This window comes from Phalacrocorax carbo, chromosome 9, assembly GCF_963921805.1.
Source record: "Phalacrocorax carbo chromosome 9, bPhaCar2.1, whole genome shotgun sequence".
In the NCBI taxonomy this organism is placed as follows: Eukaryota; Metazoa; Chordata; class Aves; order Suliformes; family Phalacrocoracidae; genus Phalacrocorax; species Phalacrocorax carbo.
This window is the reverse complement of record NC_087521.1, coordinates 3,928,052-3,947,052: the sequence shown is the minus strand read 5'-3', so window position 1 is coordinate 3,947,052 and position 19,001 is coordinate 3,928,052. Positions and strand designations below refer to the sequence as shown.

Genomic DNA, 19,001 nt, shown 5'->3' with positions numbered 1-19,001 from the left:
ACGACATTTACTGGAAGTGTCAAGTTGTCTTAGTTTCAGTGGAATCTGCCTTAGGCTACAAACTTGTGCTTGTCCAAAGTTTGCTGAAGTGCTGGAGAAAATGAAAAGCTTGTCTTCCATGGTTTCTTTAGATGTTACTCCATTTTTGCAAGGTTGGAAAGAAATAGTAACTTTTCTTACCTAAAAAATTAACTCTTTCTCTTGTTCTGTTTGTGGGCTTTTTCATCTTTACCTACGTGTTTCCATGGTAAGCACATAAAAATTAATACATGGCATTAGCACCCAATAGCTCGATTGCTACTTGACAAAAAACAAGTAGTGATTTCACAAAATTAGAAGAGGTGCAGACAGTTCTGTGCTATATATATTTCTGAATATATCTAGATTCTTCTGGATCTAGATATCTGATTCTGGCGTAAGAAGGAAGAAAAAACTTTGAGAATATATAGAAGAGGAGAAGCTGGGCTGGGATAAAGAATGGATATTTCGGAGTTAATTTCTGTCAGCTTGTAAAAATGAGGCAAATTTACAGTTTTCTGGAGGAAGCCCATTAAACTTGGGGGCATGTGAGTAGCAGGATCTGACCACTCAAGTTCTGTTAGCTCATCTGCCTGAAATAGGATGGAGTTTAATCCAGAAGTTCCTGGTACCAGTAGTCCTCTGTTGTTACGTAGGCAGCTGTGAAAGTCATTAAAAAGCATCCTCCATGTCCATCCTATCTCACCAACTCTTACGCAGGGGAACTACATACAGTTCCTTCAGTTCCTGCTATATGTGTCCAAAACGTGTGGACTCAGCTTTGAATGTTACTTTGGTGGTTCTTAACTTCTGTGGGGATGGGTAGAAAGAAAAATGTTTCTTTGGGTTTTTTGTTTGCGTGTGTATTTGACATCAGTTGCAATTTCCTCAGTAATATGCCTTGACTGGGTGGTGTTACTGAATCCATACTATTCTGAAAACTTAGGACTTCAGAAGGCAGTTTCTTTAAAAGAGGTAGAACCCTAGTATGTGTCGTGATCTCCTTTAATCTACTGAAGTATTACTTCATTTAACCAATCTTCATGGATGACGTATTAGAAACTAGCTACATTAAACGAGGAGGTGCTGGGGAGGAGGGCTAAAGTGTTATTCATGGAAATATCAAATACCTTTGTGTACAATTGTCATGGGTTTAAAATCTTTTTAACAGCTTCTCCATTCTTCATGTGCTCTTGTGCTTTGCAAGAGCTCCTGCGGTAGTAGCCCTTCTTCCTTGCAGCATTCGTTTCTTTACACAGTCACAAATGTTAAGTTGTCTGTATTCAAACAGGGATGTGGTTCAGTGCTGGTATTTTTTAATTTTCTTTTCTGATGTTGTGTCCGAGAGAACACTTCATAACAGAAGTCTACTGTTTTGACAGTTTCCTGTTCTGGACACTTGTTCATTTGTGTCTCATTTCCCCTTTTGAACTGTAGATGCACTGTCAAACACCTTGTTTTACAAACCTCTCCTGCTAAATAACAACTGTGTAATTAAGTACTTTTGGCTCTTTCAGGATACCAGTTGTCCCTTCCTTATGCAACATAGTTTCCCCTGTAGCTTTTTCCTTCTGCCATTTTGCTTGGTAGTTCAGGTTTCTGTAAATAGATTTTGTTGTTGTTATTTGAGGGGGAATGTCCTATTCAGGTTTTCTGGCAAAGTCCAAAGCTCGTCAGTAAATCAGTGTGGGTACCAGTACCTTGGAAATCCATGTCTTGTCTTGTTAAGCTCCTCACAAAAATAAATTTACTAGGCATAGTATCCATGCATGGTTGCTGTACCTCCTGTCTTTAATGTGAAGAATACGTTTTGCCTCTCTCTTAAAGGAGAGAATCCACAGAGTTTTGCCTCGATGGTATAATTTTGAGAGGAGAGGGTAACAGTCATGTCAGGCAAAGCCTTGTAGAGTAGTTGTTATGGCAAAAAATACATATACAACAGTTTCCTTCTCATAAAAATTAATTAGGATATGGTATCATACGTTTTCATGATATAAATTCTCGTCTTTAGTATTCATGCTATATTTGCATCTCCTTCTGTTGTAGATAAGTCATTAGTGTTTTGTGCCAGTGGCAGTCATTCTCTAAACCTTTAGTAACAAAGGGCTTTGTGTCATCAGCAGTGTACCAATATGTTCATGTGACACTGGTGAAATTATTTTTTCTAAATTGAGTCAGTAATCAACAAATGCTATCTGCAAGCAAAACAGACTTTAGCTCAGTGGTCTGGTTATTACCTTTTGGTACTCTGGGCATGCACATACTCCTGAGCACTTCTCTAGCTGGGAATTGTAAAATCTTCAGCTAAGATGTTCGGATTATAAGAACCATAAAAAGCCAAATGTGGTCCATGTATGTTCTTTGGGTGAGGCTACAAACACATGAGTATATTGCAGCAGAAGTTGGAGGGGTTAAAGTATGTGTGTAAAGTGCCAATCAAAGGTGAAGAGCCTTGATCCATGACAAGTTCACAATTGGCGATCAGCCTGGAGCTGTTACTTGCGTGCCAGCAAAGATAGTGTAATTTCATAGCAGAGTGTGTCACGATTTTTCAGAATGCCTTTTTTTTGCCTTAGCCTTGTCAGAAGTGTTTAAATAGCAGTTGTGCACAGTGACAACTCTCACTTCAAAGTATCGTGAATTCTCATAAATTAACCCATATTAGTTACATTCAGAATGTATTTTATTGGAATTGCTGTGGTTTGAAATATAATACTAAATAAAAGAATCACAGAATAATTGGGGTTGGAAGGGACCTCTGGAGGTCATCTTGTCCACTGTCCTGCTCAAGGAGGGCCACCTAAAGCAGGTTACTCGGGGCTAATGTCCAAGCGGCTTTTGAATATCTCAAAGGATGGAGACACCACCAGTTCCATGGGCAACCTCACAGCCACCCTCACAGTGAAAAAGTGTTTCCTGACATTCAAGTGGACCCTCCTGTGTTTCAGTGAGTGCTCGTAGCCTCTGATCCTGTCATCGGGCACCACTGAAGAAAGCGTGGCTCCATCCTCTTTGCACCCTCCCTTCAGATATTTATATATGTTAAGATACCCCTGGGTCTTCTCTTCTCCAGGCTAAACAGCCGTGGCTTTTTCAGCCTTCCCTCATGTGACACATGCTTCAGTCCCATAATAATCTTAGAGGCCTTTGCTGGACTCCCTCCAGTAGCTCCATATCGCTCTCGTACTGGGGAACCCAGCACTGGACCCAGCACTCCAGGTGTGCCCTCACTGGTGCTCAGTAGAGGGGAAGGATCACCTCCCTCGACCTGCTGGCAGTGCTTCTCCTAATGCGGGCCAGGACAATGTTGGACGCTTTTGTCTCAAGGCAACAATGACGGCTTTTGTTCAGATTGATGTCTACCAGAAAACCGAGGTCCTTTTCTGCAAATCTGCTTTCCAGCTTTGAAAGAAACCATAATGCTAAATATTTTTACCAGTTAGGAGGGTGAGTTTCTTGTGTGGTTCAGATTATAATTCCACTTAAATCCAGGTTTCTTGATGGTGATGGTAGTAGCTTTATAGTACTAAAAAACAATTTGCAATTGCAGTTCAATCGTCTTAACCATTTCTGAGATCACTGTTATTATTTTTCAGTCCTATATTAAAAGAGAAATGTGCAAGATGCAATACAAATAAAAGAATGGTAATGCTAAGTATGAATCTGGGAGAGGGAAGATTTGCATACTGTTGAAATTGGGTTAAACTAAATGTAATGCAGCAAGACAGCAGCTTCTTTTCAAGTTTAAGAGGTATACTATTCAGACACATGCTATACTCTTCAGTAGTTCTTTACTAGGGGAAAATAACGCTGTAGATAACTTTTCAGGGTTTTTAAAAAATTATTCTTCCTGCTTCATCACAATTTATAACTTACTGTAATGACATAAGAATACTGTACTCTCATTTCTCCACCTGAAGCACTCTGCTGTTAGAGGGAAGGTCTGTTTCCATAGTTGTTAGGAACTGGATCTTGGATTCCGGTGTGGTTGTCCCCGGCCTTCACCGGTGCTCAGCTCTGACTCTTAGGAAGCAGCATGCTCCTGTGGACAGGATCCCTTTTGGCTTTTCCTGTAAGCTTTGCTATGCCTCCACAGTTTTTCCAGTGGCCACAAACAGAATCGGGGGGGGGGGGGTCTCAGGAAAGGCTGGATGTGATACAATAGGTTTGGGCCTGCTGTTGCAGTGCTGTTCTTCATGCTACATTTCACATGCTTGTGGTAGCTCTAGTAAAAGGTTTCATAAGAGCAATGCTCAACTGATTGCCCTGTTTGTCTGGTTTTTATTTTGTTTGGTTATTCCTGATAGAGATGGTAAACATACAAGAGTAGGTAAAAACAGACTGTAGGGGTGGTGCTGGAAAACACTGGAGCCTCGTCTGCCCTTTTTCCCCCCAGCTAAGCTACACCCACAGTTTAGCAATTTGTTCCAAAATTCCCCAAAGTAGATGGGGCTATAACGCTTCGAGATACAAGACGTCTGGGTGGTTGCGGCAGCACCAGTAGTGTGACAGGCAGATGCTGTTTTGTTTGCAGAGGATTCTGGAGATGGAAGTCACTCTAAGTCCTGCTGCTGCTTTGTGGCTAATTGCAAACCAGCTTGTATTGTTACTAAAAATAGCTGTTGTTACTGATTGTGAGTTCCTTTAAAATATAAAAAATAATATTAAAAAACAACAACAAAACCACAAAACTAAGCAATGTCTTCATAGTCTTTGGCATTGTTGCAAGTACAGTAATGAATTTGCTTGGTTGATTTACAGGGTAGTTGTCTGGAAGAACTGTTTTGTTTCAATTTAAGAGATTATTCATTAAATGTTACCTGTTGGGGAATTTTATTTTGGCTCTGGCACTAATGCAGTGGATTTGACAGTAGTTTATAAAATATTTGAAAGGATAAATATTGTTTGAAACAGTTTAGAAGATATGGAAGCAAAACACAAGCTTGTTAATTAGACCAGACTAGGTGTACCATATAGGGAAGGAGGAGGGGAAAAAACCAATGCTGATGGAAAACTCCTGGCAAATGGAAGTAGTTAAGCCATTGAAGTGGGATATGTATCCTCCATCTTTCTTCTTCTCAGCAATTATTGAAAAGAAAATGGATGTGGAGTGTAAACTTTAAATTTTTTTTGAATGAATGAATCTGTTGTAGTTGAAGTTTTCTCATGGAGCCTAAGTGAAGTTTTGTGATATTCCTAAATGATGTTTAACTGAACTCTTGCTGCAGTCTGTTGGTATGCAAAAGAAAGCTCTAATATTCAGATTTACAGCCAAATTTTTGGAATTAATAACTTTAAAGCTGAATTTGTGGTTTGCTTGAGTGGAGAATAGAAAGAGGGTGTGTAGGTTTAACCAGTTTGTGCATCCTACTCCTTACTCTTTCAGAGGAAAGACCCGGTGTCCTCAGCTTCTGTCAGAAGAGGCTCTTCACCTGAGAGAAGTGAGACAAAAGACTACCTGTGTCTGAAGTGTACAGCCTTAATCTGAACTGATTCCTGAGTGAAATACAATCATAGAGACCAATGAATAATTCAGCTTTCAGTAATATTATTAGGCATCAAGATACAGCCGTTTTTTAATTGCAGATACTAGGATTGATAGATGGATACAATGAAGAATTGGATTTTTCTTGATTATATTTGTCTGCTGTGTGGGAGGAGTTGCTAAAAAGATGTTGGTACAGAAATGATGAGAAACATTGACTGAGCTGTCATTTTAACTATGAAGTTTAGGGGGAGGAGGAGGCTGGTTTTTTGCTTGGAGGGGGCAAACAAAGTCTCTATAAACAAATTCACTTGCCTGTAAGCTAAAATTGGACGGTCTTGTTTTATTTCCCGTTTTGCAAACTGTTAGGTATTTAAGCTTTAGATGCTTGCAGCATAATTATTTATATATATATATATATTTATATATGAGTGAATCATATGTGTGAATCATGTGTGTGTGTGAGAATGTAATACATTAATTACGCACAAAAGCCTACCTTCAGTTATTCTGGGACATTTGGGGGGAAAAAAAAATAAAGCAGCAATCATTTTAAAATACAACAGCTTAGTGAATGGTTAAATCACATGTAATTTTGTACAGAGGGGACAACTTTGTCCTTTTCTAATATTTCCTGTTTAGTCCTTTAATTTGACATTGCTAATGCTATCTGGCATAAGCACTTAAACCCTCAGTCAGAAATACGTTGCAAATGATATCATGAAGTTTATTTCTTTGAAAGTGCTGGAATGTTCATTCATAGACTGTTAACATTCATGCAGCAAACCATACTTTGAACGTAGGATCCTGTAACATCCTTGGTAAACCACGGAGTTTTCCAATTGGTGTAGCAGCGAACTCATAACCAAAACTCAAATGTGTCATTTAATTTAAAAGAAATAAATAAAAGCTGAGAGAGGGAGATGACCACCAAAAACTCCTTTTCTGAGACTCCGAAAAAGGAATTTGGCTTTTAAGTAATGAAGTCGTAACCCTTTGTTTATTTTATAAAATGCTAAATGATGGAAAAAGCTGTTAAATTGTAAAATGCAAGTAATTTTCCACACACTGCGAATACAGGAGAGAACCAGCTAGTAGACACTGCAAATACTGGGTTTTAAGTAGCTGTAACTGGTTCTGTTGTCAAACCCCACAGCGTGTGTGCGTGTGTCCTGACCTTGCAAAGGACAGGTTATGTGCATGGGGATGGGGGGGGGGGGGGCAGACATGCAAAGGGAAGTGGGGTGTCTGGCTAGAAGCCTGTTCTTGTTTAGATTTCAGTGGCAGAAGGCCTGACCGCTTTCTGCTTTCTTGTCCTCTTTTCTGTGCAATTTCATGGTGGCTGACTGGCTTCATGATTAGTCTAAAATAAATTGGGAGTTGATTCTTACTCTCTTCCCATCCCTGGCCCTCCCTAGCTAGATCACTGACTACAGTTTTTAAAAGAACATCAGTTTTGACTCTGAGGAACTATATTGTCTGGTTAAGTTTCTTTACAGGAATCACACGTAGGCTCCAAGAAGTCCTAATAAAGGTGTAAAAGTACAGAGAAAGTTTTGGGTTTTTTTTTTTTTTTTAGAGGCTCTTCTTAGGCTGGTTTCTTCTAAGTGACTTGTTACGGAAGGACTGAACCTCCACAGTGTTAATTATAATGATCTTGGTTGTGGGTTTGTTTGGTTTGGTTTGTTGTTTTCTTTTTTAATTACTCTTATCTGGTTTGCATTGCTGGAAAACTTAATTCCTTCTTTTGCATCTCTTCCAGTAATAGTTATGCACGAGTGCGAGCTGTGGTGATGACCCGGGATGACTCAAGTGGTGGATGGTTACCACTTGGAGGGGGTGGACTAAGCTGTGTCACAGTCTTCAAAGTCATTCCCCAGGAAGAGAATAGCTGTGCTGATTTTCTTATCCATGGAGAACGACTCAGGGATAAAACGGTAATAATTTACATCCATTTAATGTTCCTATTAAAACTGCGTAGGACCTAAGAATAGATGTTTGCTTATTGTTGCTTGTAGACTAGAAAGTAAATTTACAGTCTCAGTCTGATGCTGTTGCCAAACTTTTATCCATATCAAATACTATATACCTAAATAGCCAATTAATTGTTTTAGGTGTGATACCATGCTTTTCTAGAATTAAGCATGTTGATCTTTTAGGAACTTTAAAACCTATTTTTTCATTGCACATTTCCATCCATTTTGGTAAACATTTTGCTACTTAGTTTTTTTCCAATGGAGGATTAAAGTTAAATCTTCTTGTTAACCTGTTTATACACCAGTGATACTGTGTTTAATAGAAGTGCTGGAAAATGAGATAGCTTGTTAAAAACAGAATATCTGACTGAATTCCTCACTAATGATTCAGTTAATTGTGGAATTTGGCTATGACAAAAAGTAGCCATTTTACATGAAAACAACTTCAGTATTGGAAGAAAGCATGAAGCTGACAGGTCCAAGAATTTTGGAATCACAGGATGGCAGGGGTTGGCAGGGCCCTCTGGAGCTCACCCCGTCCCACCCCCTGCGTGAGCAGGCACCCCCAGAGCAGGGGCACAGGGCCGCGTCCAGGCGGGGGGTGAATGTCTCCGGGGAAGGGACCCCACAGCCTCTCTGGGCAGCCTGTGCCCCTGCTCTGGCACCCGCACAGGGAAGGGGTTTGTCCTCCTGTTCAGGTGGAAAATTTATCTGGTTTGATGAACACATAGACAGTATTCATATATCAGCTATATTAAATACCAGTAACAAACTTGTCTTAAATACCGTGACAAAAGTCAGTCTCACAGAAGGCAAACTGGTGTAGGATCTCAGCCATTTCCACATGCAGACCTACAGAAGACAAAATTGGCTTACTAAGGCTTGCTTGGTCACTTGCATGCCAAATAGATTTCTGAAGGGGTGGGAGGGGGTGTCTTACAGTGGAAACAAAAAGAGGTGGGGAAAGCACAAAACCTCCATCTTAATGACTTTTACCAAAAACTTACTCTTTTCTGCCAAAAATTCATGACTCCTGTGTAAGCTTAAAAGGTAGAATTGCTTCTCGTACCATACTGCTGATTCTTTCTCAAGCATACCAGTTTCTCCCTTGAAGCAGGACTGCTGCTGAGTTTTCTGCCTTGACTGTGACTGTTGTAGGAAGAGAGCTTATAAATAGAAATTCTGCTGACTCAGTTGTTTCAGCGAGGCGTAGTGCTATTAGCAGAGTACCCTGTGTTCCCGCACAGCTATGTGCACCTGCAGTTCCTTCCTCACTTTGCAGTAGTTCCCTTTAGAACTTTTTTTAGTCTTATTGAGGCTGTTTTTGAGGAGCATAATTGCATTTAGAGATACTTCACAGTTGTCTCTTAATTCTTAATACTTTCGACATTCACAGCTTGCCTTCAGAATCTGAGGGTAATAAAATGCTCAGAACTGAAGGCTGGCTTAATGTTTCTCCCACATGCATATAAAAATGTCACAGCCATCAGTGTCCTGATCTGTCTGCGTGCTCTCTCATGCTTCCCCTGGGCAGGCCTTTTTTCGTTTCCACTTTTAGTAGAAGGCTTTAAATGTCTCTACTCCTCTTCCTGTCCAAAATTGAGCTCATGTTAGTATGAATATGTTCTCCAAACCTTTATTGTCCTGAACAGGTGTTTTGGTTTTCATTTTTTTAGTTTTTTTTTTTTGTATGTGTCCCACCCTGTGTCTGTCTGTCCCCCTGCTGCCACCCCCAAATGTGACCTACTAGTCTGTCAAGGCAGATTTGGATCTTACTGCAGTTTTAGGAAGTTGCTGTTGGAAGTCAGCCCCTCAAAAGCACAGGATAAAAGATGGAAGAAATGCAGGTAGGAGGAACATCTATCCAGTGCCTGTTGAATAAAGCTTAGGGTACTAACAAATACAGATGTAGGCTCTACAGAAGAATACTGTGGAGCCAGCGATGCATTGGTAACAGAGTAAAAGAAAGCTATGTATGCATGTATTTCCTCAGACTTCAAATAACGCACTTAAAAGCAACAGCTAATCTGTAATGAATTAACAACAAAGTTGCACAGAATGCAATAAGACCCCTGTTGGCATAAAAGAAACAAGATCCTACACCAAGGTATGTCAGGACATCGTTAGGTCATGACACTTCTTCAGAAGGACCGTAGCAGGGACTGGAAGAGAAATTCTGTTGGACAGGGATTAGGTCAGTGATTCTAAAACTGCTCCAATCCTTGTGCTTTCAATATAGTTAATGGGTTTACATTTGTTCTTAGGATATTCCTGTGGATTTACTGTTCAAGAACAACTTTTAACCTTTTCTTTAATGAAGCCAAACAATTGGGTTTTTTAGTCCAAATAGAATTGACAGGTGACTATTATATTTCATAATACAAAGAAAAGACCAAGAAAAACACCACCAAGAAATGGAAATGTAATTGTCTCTTCCAACTGAAAGAGTAGAAAAGGCTATGTCCTCAAAGAGGCAACCCTAGAAAGGACTGTTGAAGATCACTTCAGTGGCATAAAATTCTGGTTTTTAATTTTTTTTCTTTAAAAATAAAGTAAAAGTGGAAGTTGTTACGGGTTCGTCATGTTTGCTGTTGAGTGGGGACCAAATATTTTTATCATACTCTGATTTTGAGTAAGAGTTGTACTGAACATGCTGGTTTTGTGCTCCAGCATTGCTCTAACCTCAATTTAGAATGGCCTCTGTGTGTAAATCTGTATACCTGAATAACCTTTGGAGTTAGTTGTATGCTGTCTAGTTGGTTGCTCTGCCTTTGCAAAGAGAAAGTAACAATATTGTTTTTAAAATAGCTTCCTAAACAATTTTGAACATTTCAGTTATTCTGACTTTGAGCACATGTGACTTCAGGACTGTTTGATCTATTGTAGTATCTAGAAGTCATTACAGCCTGGTCAGCTGGACTGCGATTTCCAGTTCACTCACTTTTTTTGCAAAGTACACCCAGCCATCCTGAAAATACTTCTGTGGATTAAAAAAGAAAGTAATCTTTACAAATGGAGCCTTCCCCCCACCTCCAGTCACATTACACACTGTTAAAACACCTTTATAACTAGATTATATTTTTATTTCCTCTGGTCAGTAAGTCTTTCTTTTGTGAAATGGCTCAGCTTCCAGAAAGGGTGCAGAAATTCCCTTATCCTGGAAAACCTATAGTGTGGAACTTGGAGCAATTTTCTGAGACACGGGGGAGCATGGGTTTTGAAGAGAGCAAATGGAATTCAGATCTATGGCTTTTACCTAAGATAGATGGGAATCATAATGCCAGTATTGCTGTTCAACCTATGCATCAGTAGAAAGGTGACATTTATTCCAAGGCAACTTGAAATCCATAGGTGAGGTATTTGATGAGGTATCTTCTAGATGCCTCTTAAATGGTTACACTCAAAAAGATTGAGAGATATTTTCTCTTCTCTTATTGTTTCTTATAAACTGGCTTTAGTTGCTGCTTTTCCAATTACTGCTTCTGACACTATATTGCAATTGCCAGTTCTCTCCATATATTTTATAGGATATGCAGGCATTTAATTAGGACTATAGATCTCAGTTTGTAAGTCAGCTGTATAAATGAAATACTTTGGGACTGAACATCAAATATTGAAGTTCCTTGTTGGGGGGGTTTCTCGTCATTTCTTTACTTGAGAGTTAGGTTGCTATCAGCCCTTTTATGGCTCAGCTTCAGGCTACATGTAGAATTTCCAAAATTCTTATGCAGTACCAAGCTATTTAAACCTATCATGGGGTTCACAAAAAGCACCCTAGTTATCTGAGTAGAAAATCAAAGTGGTGGCACCATTGAATTAATTTAGGAGAGGGAATGTTCCCCACTAGTTCGCTCAGGTTGTTTAGATCTGTGTTGGAATGTAAGGGTATTTCGTGAAGACTTTGACATAATTACACATTTCCTTCTTTACTGTACTCACCTTCATAGATCTGGCTCCAGCCAGTCTGCTTGGAACAATTGTACTCCCTCCTAACCTGGTCAGGTCTGCTGCTCTCTTTTATTGTGTTTACAGTAGCACTCTCCTATCTTAATAGCACTAGCGTTAAACACACATTAGGCTCAAGCTTAGGGGGTTTTAGGCCTCGGTGAATTATATATTCTTGAATGAAAACTCTAGTAGGCTTCTCTGTTCTGTTCTATTTTCTTCTCCAGTACTTTACCATGCAAGTTTTTACTGAAGGAGGAAAAAAAAAAGTGACTAGTATCTTTTGGATCAGGATTCAGGAGTGACAAATCAAAGTTTAAAACCTTTCTTTTGAAGAACAGGTAATTGCATAAAGGAAGAGATACAAAGCTGAAACTGAATATAAATACTGTTCTCTTCTAAAAATCTGTTGTTGAAAAAAACTATCATTTACTCTTTAAATTGGCTTTAACGTTTGAGAAAAGATTGATGCTGATGGGCTGTAGTACAGTCCTTATATAATCTTACTTTTTGAACTGGAAAAAAAAGCACGCACAGAACATTAATCATGCCACAAGGTCACGGTGGCAGAGGGGCCACATGCTCAGTAGCGTGAACATACTCAGGTCATGCTGCTTGGTCCCAAGACTAGAGAAAAGCCTTTGATTCTGTTTGGCAGAAAAGGCATTCAGAAGTTTCATCAAAAACTGTATGCTTATGTGTTTGTAGATTTGGGCTGGGAATAAGAAATTGTGAAACTATCTGTCTACACGTAATGTACGCTGTTGAAAGTACAGCTAGAGATCAGTAAAACAGTATCCACTATTTAGAAATATTAAATTATGGGGTCTGTTATCAAAATTAAAAAATTATATGAAATGCAGTAAGGTGGTTTTCGTATTTGTTTCCAAAACAAGCCCTAGATAATGATGCTAATATCTTAAATACTCACCTTATTTTTGTTTAAAAATATTTGGTTTCAAAGTGTTGAAGTTTAAAAGTTCTCACTTTAGAGATTCATCTGTCTACACAAGCCAAATAATTTCTAACATCTTTAAAGAATGTAGCTTGTAGAGGTGAGAAAAGAAACACATAGCAAGCAAGTATTTTGGAGTAGTTGTGAACTCATTAATGTTGCACTTAAGGACTTCTGGATATGAAAAGGATTTTTTTTTCATTAAGTAGTACTAAGTAGACGTACAGCCCTATTATGCTCTGAGAATTTCGATCTTGATCATATGGATCCAGAGCTCTTCTGTCTTGAGTCTGATAACTATAACATTTCCCATTACATTCTAAGGTGGCTGCTTCATATTGGCATGGAAGTCTTATATTCAGCCCCCAAATGAAGAAAACCTTCAGAACAGAAAACCCATGTTTATTAAAAAACACAATTTTGTTAAGCCGTAGTCACTTAATTTACAATTTTGCAGGTGTGTGTTGTGGTTGTCACTGGAGAGCTTAAGGAAAGCCTACTTGAAAAGGTTTGAGAAGGCAGATTTTTGGTAACCGTGTGGGAGAGTATGATGCCATCTTCACAGATGATGCGGAGAGTTCCAAACCATAGCAAAGTGCCGTAAAAATAGTTGGAGTTTTGGATGTTTGAAGACTCAAAAAAAAATCTGTATTGCTAAAACCTTGGTTTCCGTTTCCAGGCTCTGGAGGTATGCGTATTGGCATAGTTCCTCCCCAGTCCCAATCATAGTTTGCATGCTTCAGCATAAAGAAGCCTTTGACAGCATTATGTTTAACAGGGAAAAAATAACGTGTTGCTGCAAAGCATGGAAGTGTTTTGGGGAGGAAAAGAACGCGTTAGGGGATGGTTGGTATGTTTTTCATTTGGTTTGGGTCTTTAGTATTTCTGGATGCAATAAAAACTATTGAAGGCTGGGTGTTTATAGATTTGTGTCCCACTGCTAATTCTGACCTCCAGTTTTTTTGAGTTTTCTCTCAGGTGGGGCGGGCGTAAAGTCTCGCCTATATGGAGTCTTACGTCTAACACATACAATTTTAATGCAACTGATTTTTCCCCTTTCAATGCCCTTTTAACCGCTTATACCCATTGTGTTAACTGGTCTGTTTTCATACTGCTTTAGATCTGAAAAAATTAGTGTTGTCCAGTCAAATGTGTTGTTTCCTTAAATCAAGCTGAAAACAATTACGGTGTTGGATAGGATGTTTGCTTGTTTTGTTAATGGTGGCTTGTCTTATGAAATGTTGTAAGGATTGGAGGTAGGGGGTGGGTGGTAGCAGTGTTGCTTTTTTGGTTTTCTGGTTTGGTTTGGGTTTCTTTGAAAATCATAGGTTCTACTCAGTAACATTTTAATCCAGTAGTTTATCTCCAGTGGTACTATCTTTTAAAAATATTTGTCATCCAGGTATGACTTTTCAGTATAAAGTAATCTGGGTTAACCCCTTTGGGAGTAGGTGTTCATTGTAAAATCAGTCTTGCCGTACTTCTTGTTGATATTTTGAGTGAAGCTGCACACAAATATAGTGTGAAAATAATTGGTGTTTAGTATAGTAGAGAGCCCCCAAAAGTGCTCACAGAGCTAGAAAATGCAGTGATGTGAGAAATCTTCATTTTTAACTTTCTTTAGGAGAAGCAAATTTAAAATTATCAAAAGGAACAAATTAAAGTCAATAGACCTTAGAACTGCAGAATGATACTTTCTTTTTGCTGCAGCACCTTTTCCTGCACATCTTCAGGAAATAGTTATATATTTCTTCCTATGCTGTCATGTAGACAGTTATACCTACATATTGTTGACCATTTCGGGAACTCAGAGTGGAGTAACAAAAATAATTTTAAGGCTGAAAGAGTTTTTATGTGCAGAATGTATGTCATCCTTCTAGAGGCAGAGCTGAAAGGCAATAAAACTCGAGAGATGATGATTAGCGGTGGGGTGTAGGGTAGGGGGAATAAATAATGAAGAGCAGGAGAAAAAACCCTATTTGCCTATGTAGTAATTGGACAAGGGAGAGAGAGGAAGAACACAAGGATACGTAAGAACAATCTAAGCACAGATAGACCTTTTTTTAAAATTCTGACTTTTTTCCTCAGTCATGTTTCCACATTCTGTAAGACATTTTGTATTTTTCTCTCAAAAAGCTGCATATGTAACAAAATTAAAAATTAAAATTCTGATAATACATTACTGTTGAAATGATAGAATATTAAAATTCCTCATTCACCTCTTAGTGTAGGTTTTCAGAATCTAGCAGTAATACACAAATACAGGTTGTCTTGCTGTGCTTTTTATACCTAGTGCTACAGGAGCAGATCAGTGCATGTCCCTCCATACTTTCTTGTTCACTTTTTGATTTTTTTTTAAAGCCAAGAAACATTCAGTGTAACAATATTGCATAAAATAATTTTTTGCAGGTAAATGAAATATGCAAATACTATTAAAAAACAGCCAATTTGATGAGGGGAAATGATGTGAAGACTGCTACTTGCTTCATAATTGAATGTGCATGTATACCTGTAATGGTTTTGTAGCCAAGTAATAATGTTAATTATTCCTAATTACTGTTTTCATCAGAGTTGAACACAAACCATAAATACATTTGTGTCTAGGTACAGGCAGTAATACATTCAAAAATATTTTAGTTTTGATAAATGTCAGTTTTAAAAACAGTTCTTCTGTATTATTTTCCTGTGTCTAGTAGCCTTTCTGGGAGAAAACTGATATGGCCTGAAAGCAGCATAAAGTTAGTCCAGTGCTCAAAAATTTTATAGAATAAGTGTACAAATAAAATTCCCAGTGATACATTAATACTTGGTACAGCACAGTAATGTGTTTTGGCGGTGTGGCCTCCTTCATTTGCTGAATATCTAGCAAGTCCGTACGGAGAGAAGTGCTGCCTGTGAGTGTTAGATAGATATTTTGAGGCTGGGAAGATTCACTCAGTATGCAAATAGTGTCCTTAACCCATACCACCTATCAGCAACTCCTAGTGAATGATTTGGCCGTAATGGAGACGAAGTTAAAATGGCTTCCTTGTAACAGGAAGAAATTTAAACAGAGGTTTTGATCTGCTCATATGATGTATGTTTTCAGGTAATTCACAAAGATTGTGTTTTGTTCTCAGATTTGATAAATTAGTCAGTGATCTCTTTTCCTCCTGTCTTCTTTCTGGAAGGTGGTCTTGGAATGCACATTAAAGAAGGACCTCGTTTACAACAAAGTTACTCCTACTTTTTACCACTGGAAGATTGATGACAAAAAGTTTGGCCTCACATTTCAGAGTCCTGCTGATGCAAGAGCATTTGACAGAGGTATTCGGAGAGCAGTAGAGGATATTTCTCAAGGTACATATTTCAGGTGATGGGGTTGGCGGAGGAGGGGGGTGAGTGTTTAGTAAATGAGATAAGTCAAAGCACTTTGCAAAACATTAATGCTGGCAGTATTTAAGGATGTGGATTGATCTACAGTGAGATTTTAACAGTTTTTTAAATAGTACGTCTGGCCATTTCTCAAGTGCCGTTCATCCAAGCATCTTAAATTGTTTCACAAACACTAATAAGGTAATTCCCTGAAACATCCCTATATAATAAAGCATTGCTTCTGTTTTATTTAGAGATGAAGAAATGGAGGAAGCTAGAGTGTTTTAGTGTCTTACTTGGATCTTCTCAGAAGCTTGTTACTTCTGTGCTCTTAGAGGATAAGCTATGAAGTTGAATTATTTGAGACCTGTTGAGTTCCCTTTCTATCTGCACGTGCTTTCAGTTAATAGTTCTGTTTGTTCACTACAGCTGACAGAGCAGTTCTGAGGACAGGTTTATATGGGATGGTATAGGAATTTAATAAGAATATTGCTAACTGGTTCCAGATCTTCACTGACTGCATGGAAACTAGTGGGCAAACTGAAGAAAAACATCAAGCCTCAATTCTGAGCTGAAAATATGATAAATGGGGAGAGGGAGCGGGGGAAGAGAACAGGTGTCTATTGAATGAAAATAACACCTCTTTTCAGACTTTAAATGTAACTCAAAGGGAGAAATTGGAACAAAATAGTCTGTGATGTGATGTGCTGTAAATTTAGGGATTTAATGTGTGTTATCCTATTAGCAAAGGGAGAAACGTGTTTCTGAAGAGAAGTGCATTGACATACTAGAATGACTTCCGAATTGTGCTGATATCATCCATATCCCTGCGAGAGAAATAATTAGAGAACATAGGAGTCCTTTTGTCTCTTAGGGCATCACAGTTCCAGTTTCTGCTGATTTATAGCAAAATACAGCACAGTGTGCATTCATGCCAACCAAATGTATCTGCCTTTAATTTTCAAAATGCTACATGAACAAGAATATACTCCCTTGCTTCTGGCTTCTGATGAAACTTTGAAAATGCTTTTACAGGAAAGGTGTGAACAAGAGAGGAGTGTGGCTAGGAATATTCAGTATATAAAATACAGAATGTAGGCATGAATGGTACTTATTAAAATCAACTTGAAATACAGTGACTACTCATTAAAAAAATAAACAAGCATATTTATATCATCATAGCTGGATGTTGAAGGATGGTATGGACTGTTGGAAGCAGTAAACTGGAAATAAAAATAACCTTGCCTATTTTGGTTTTTTTTTAATTTTTCTGTAGGTTATCCACCCTCCCAAAATGACACTGAAGTGGCAGAAGACTGCTTTCAAGTGAGTATTTATATTTTTGAATTAATTATGTAGTTATTTTTTTTGAAGAAATTCATTGAACAATTTTTTTATTAGTGAGAATAAGCAAAATAAGAGCAATAGCAAAACTGAGTTTAATAAGTTCCAGAACAGTTATCTAGAAGACTTACAATGTTGTCTGTCCTAAACTAAGTAGTCAATATTTAATCAATAGGATGATTGAGTTTTTAATTTTTAGGTTAACAATGTCTGTACTAGGTTACGTGTCCTCTCTGAACTCATGGGAGCAAGAAATATTCTTCTAGGAAAGAAAAACAGAGGGGTCAGGAATCTCCTTTTACATGCACATCCGATTTGTTTTCCTAGATTTTCACTCTGCAGTGATAGACACTTACACTGTTGTATAGTTATTGTTAAAAAGATGTCGAGGTAATGGATAAAAGAATTTAGGCCAAACAAGGGTGGAAGTTCAGATAACTTTTAAATACACATTTGAAGATAAAGCAGTCACCTGTTGAGATTAAATTTTTATTGACCCTTATTTGCCTCATTCAATTGCTATAGGTCATAATGGCGTAAGAGGTAAAAACATGCCTCCTGCTCTGCTTCAGAGTTACAGTGCTTCACGCAAATAGCCTATCAAGTGCTGTAATACTGATGTGTAGCACTGCCTGGTAGTATCCAAGAATCCATGTAATTAAAAAGCCAGCATAAACAAATATTATGGATACATATATACAGTAAAGAGCTGTAATATAACTGAGTAAAAACCTCCTTGCGTTTCTGTGTGCTTTTCATCTCTTCTTTACCATTGACAGTTTCAGGGAAAGTCTTGACTTCGCTCACACACACACGTTCAGTTTTCAGAGTGCAGATATTTGAATTAATATGAAGCTGATACAGAAACAAGTTGACTCAGGGGTCTGTGGCTATTCAGAAGACCGATAGTATTCCTAAATGGTTTCTTGAGGGAAGGATTTTTGTCATTTATGCAATCTTAAATTCTCTATCAGTGTAGACAGATGTAGTGTAGAACCTTTGCAACACAAAATCAAGAAAATTAGCAGCCTACTTTGAAGATACGGGTAAGAGTCAAATTATGATAGGAGACTGAGTGTCAAGTATTTAGAAAGGATACTGCAATGCAGTGGCAGTGCAGAAGAGTCTCCTGATTTCTTTCCATTTTATGGTAGAAGAAATGTATATCAGTGTAAGTGTTGGCTGTGCAACCACCTGTTCTTTATTTGCAGTGCTTTATTTTAAGGCAACTTAAAGTAAAATTGCTAGAAATATTAGATATTTTTGACTTAAAATAAGCATGAGATTTTGACAGGGTGGAGGAAGTGTGTGCCAAAGTTAATGCAGTCCTTAACCAGCTTTTAAAAGACTTGTTTAAACATGCTTTGTTGCGAGGATTAATAATTGAGCAATTTCTACAGTCCTAATGAGATTAGAGGAAACTAATTACCTCTCGATTATGCTGCCTAGCTATTACATTTCTATATAAGGATGACAAAATTGTAAATATAAAGAATCACAGATATTTGCTATTGGGAAAGTGGAGAAAAGTACATTTACATCATCTGTTCTATATGGATGTAAATACAGATACATTTAGGTATGTAAATAGACTATATAGATTTACTTCATATATACATTTTAAAATACATATATTTTTAAAAATACTCTCTCTATATAGAAACTTACAGGTACAAACAATCCTGAGTGGTGCAAACTGCTGGTAGAATTATCTGTTACATTCCAGACAGGAAAGCATATTTCATGACTTCACCACAACACACATTGCTTAATGGTGGATTTGTGCTGTGGATAGATGGCAAGAATTCCTGTTTTCTAGAGGCAAAAAAGCTAGCCAATCTCTCTTACCATATCTCTGCATACCAAAGTAAAATAAATAACACTAGAATTGCCTATCGATAACAATATTGGGGAGGGGGGGAAT

General features: G+C 38.0%; 1 protein-coding gene across 2 annotated transcripts in view; it reads left to right on the top strand.

The window, feature by feature from the left end:
- SPRED1 (sprouty related EVH1 domain containing 1) overlaps window positions 1-19,001 on the top strand; it is a 62,525-nt gene that overhangs the window by 26,873 nt on the left and 16,651 nt on the right. Inside the window, exons 1-4 of one of the 2 annotated variants that reach the window (XM_064460147.1) lie at window positions 7,359-7,440; window positions 9,230-9,326; window positions 15,550-15,718; window positions 17,010-17,059. In XM_064460147.1, coding sequence (XP_064316217.1) covers window positions 9,312-9,326; window positions 15,550-15,718; window positions 17,010-17,059 — 234 coding nt within the window. In that variant the 5' untranslated portion in view covers window positions 7,359-7,440; window positions 9,230-9,311. Of the gene's footprint in view, window positions 1-7,265; window positions 7,441-9,229; window positions 9,327-15,549; window positions 15,719-17,009; window positions 17,060-19,001 lie in introns of those variants that run through there. The other variant, XM_064460146.1, reaches the window with a different exon arrangement.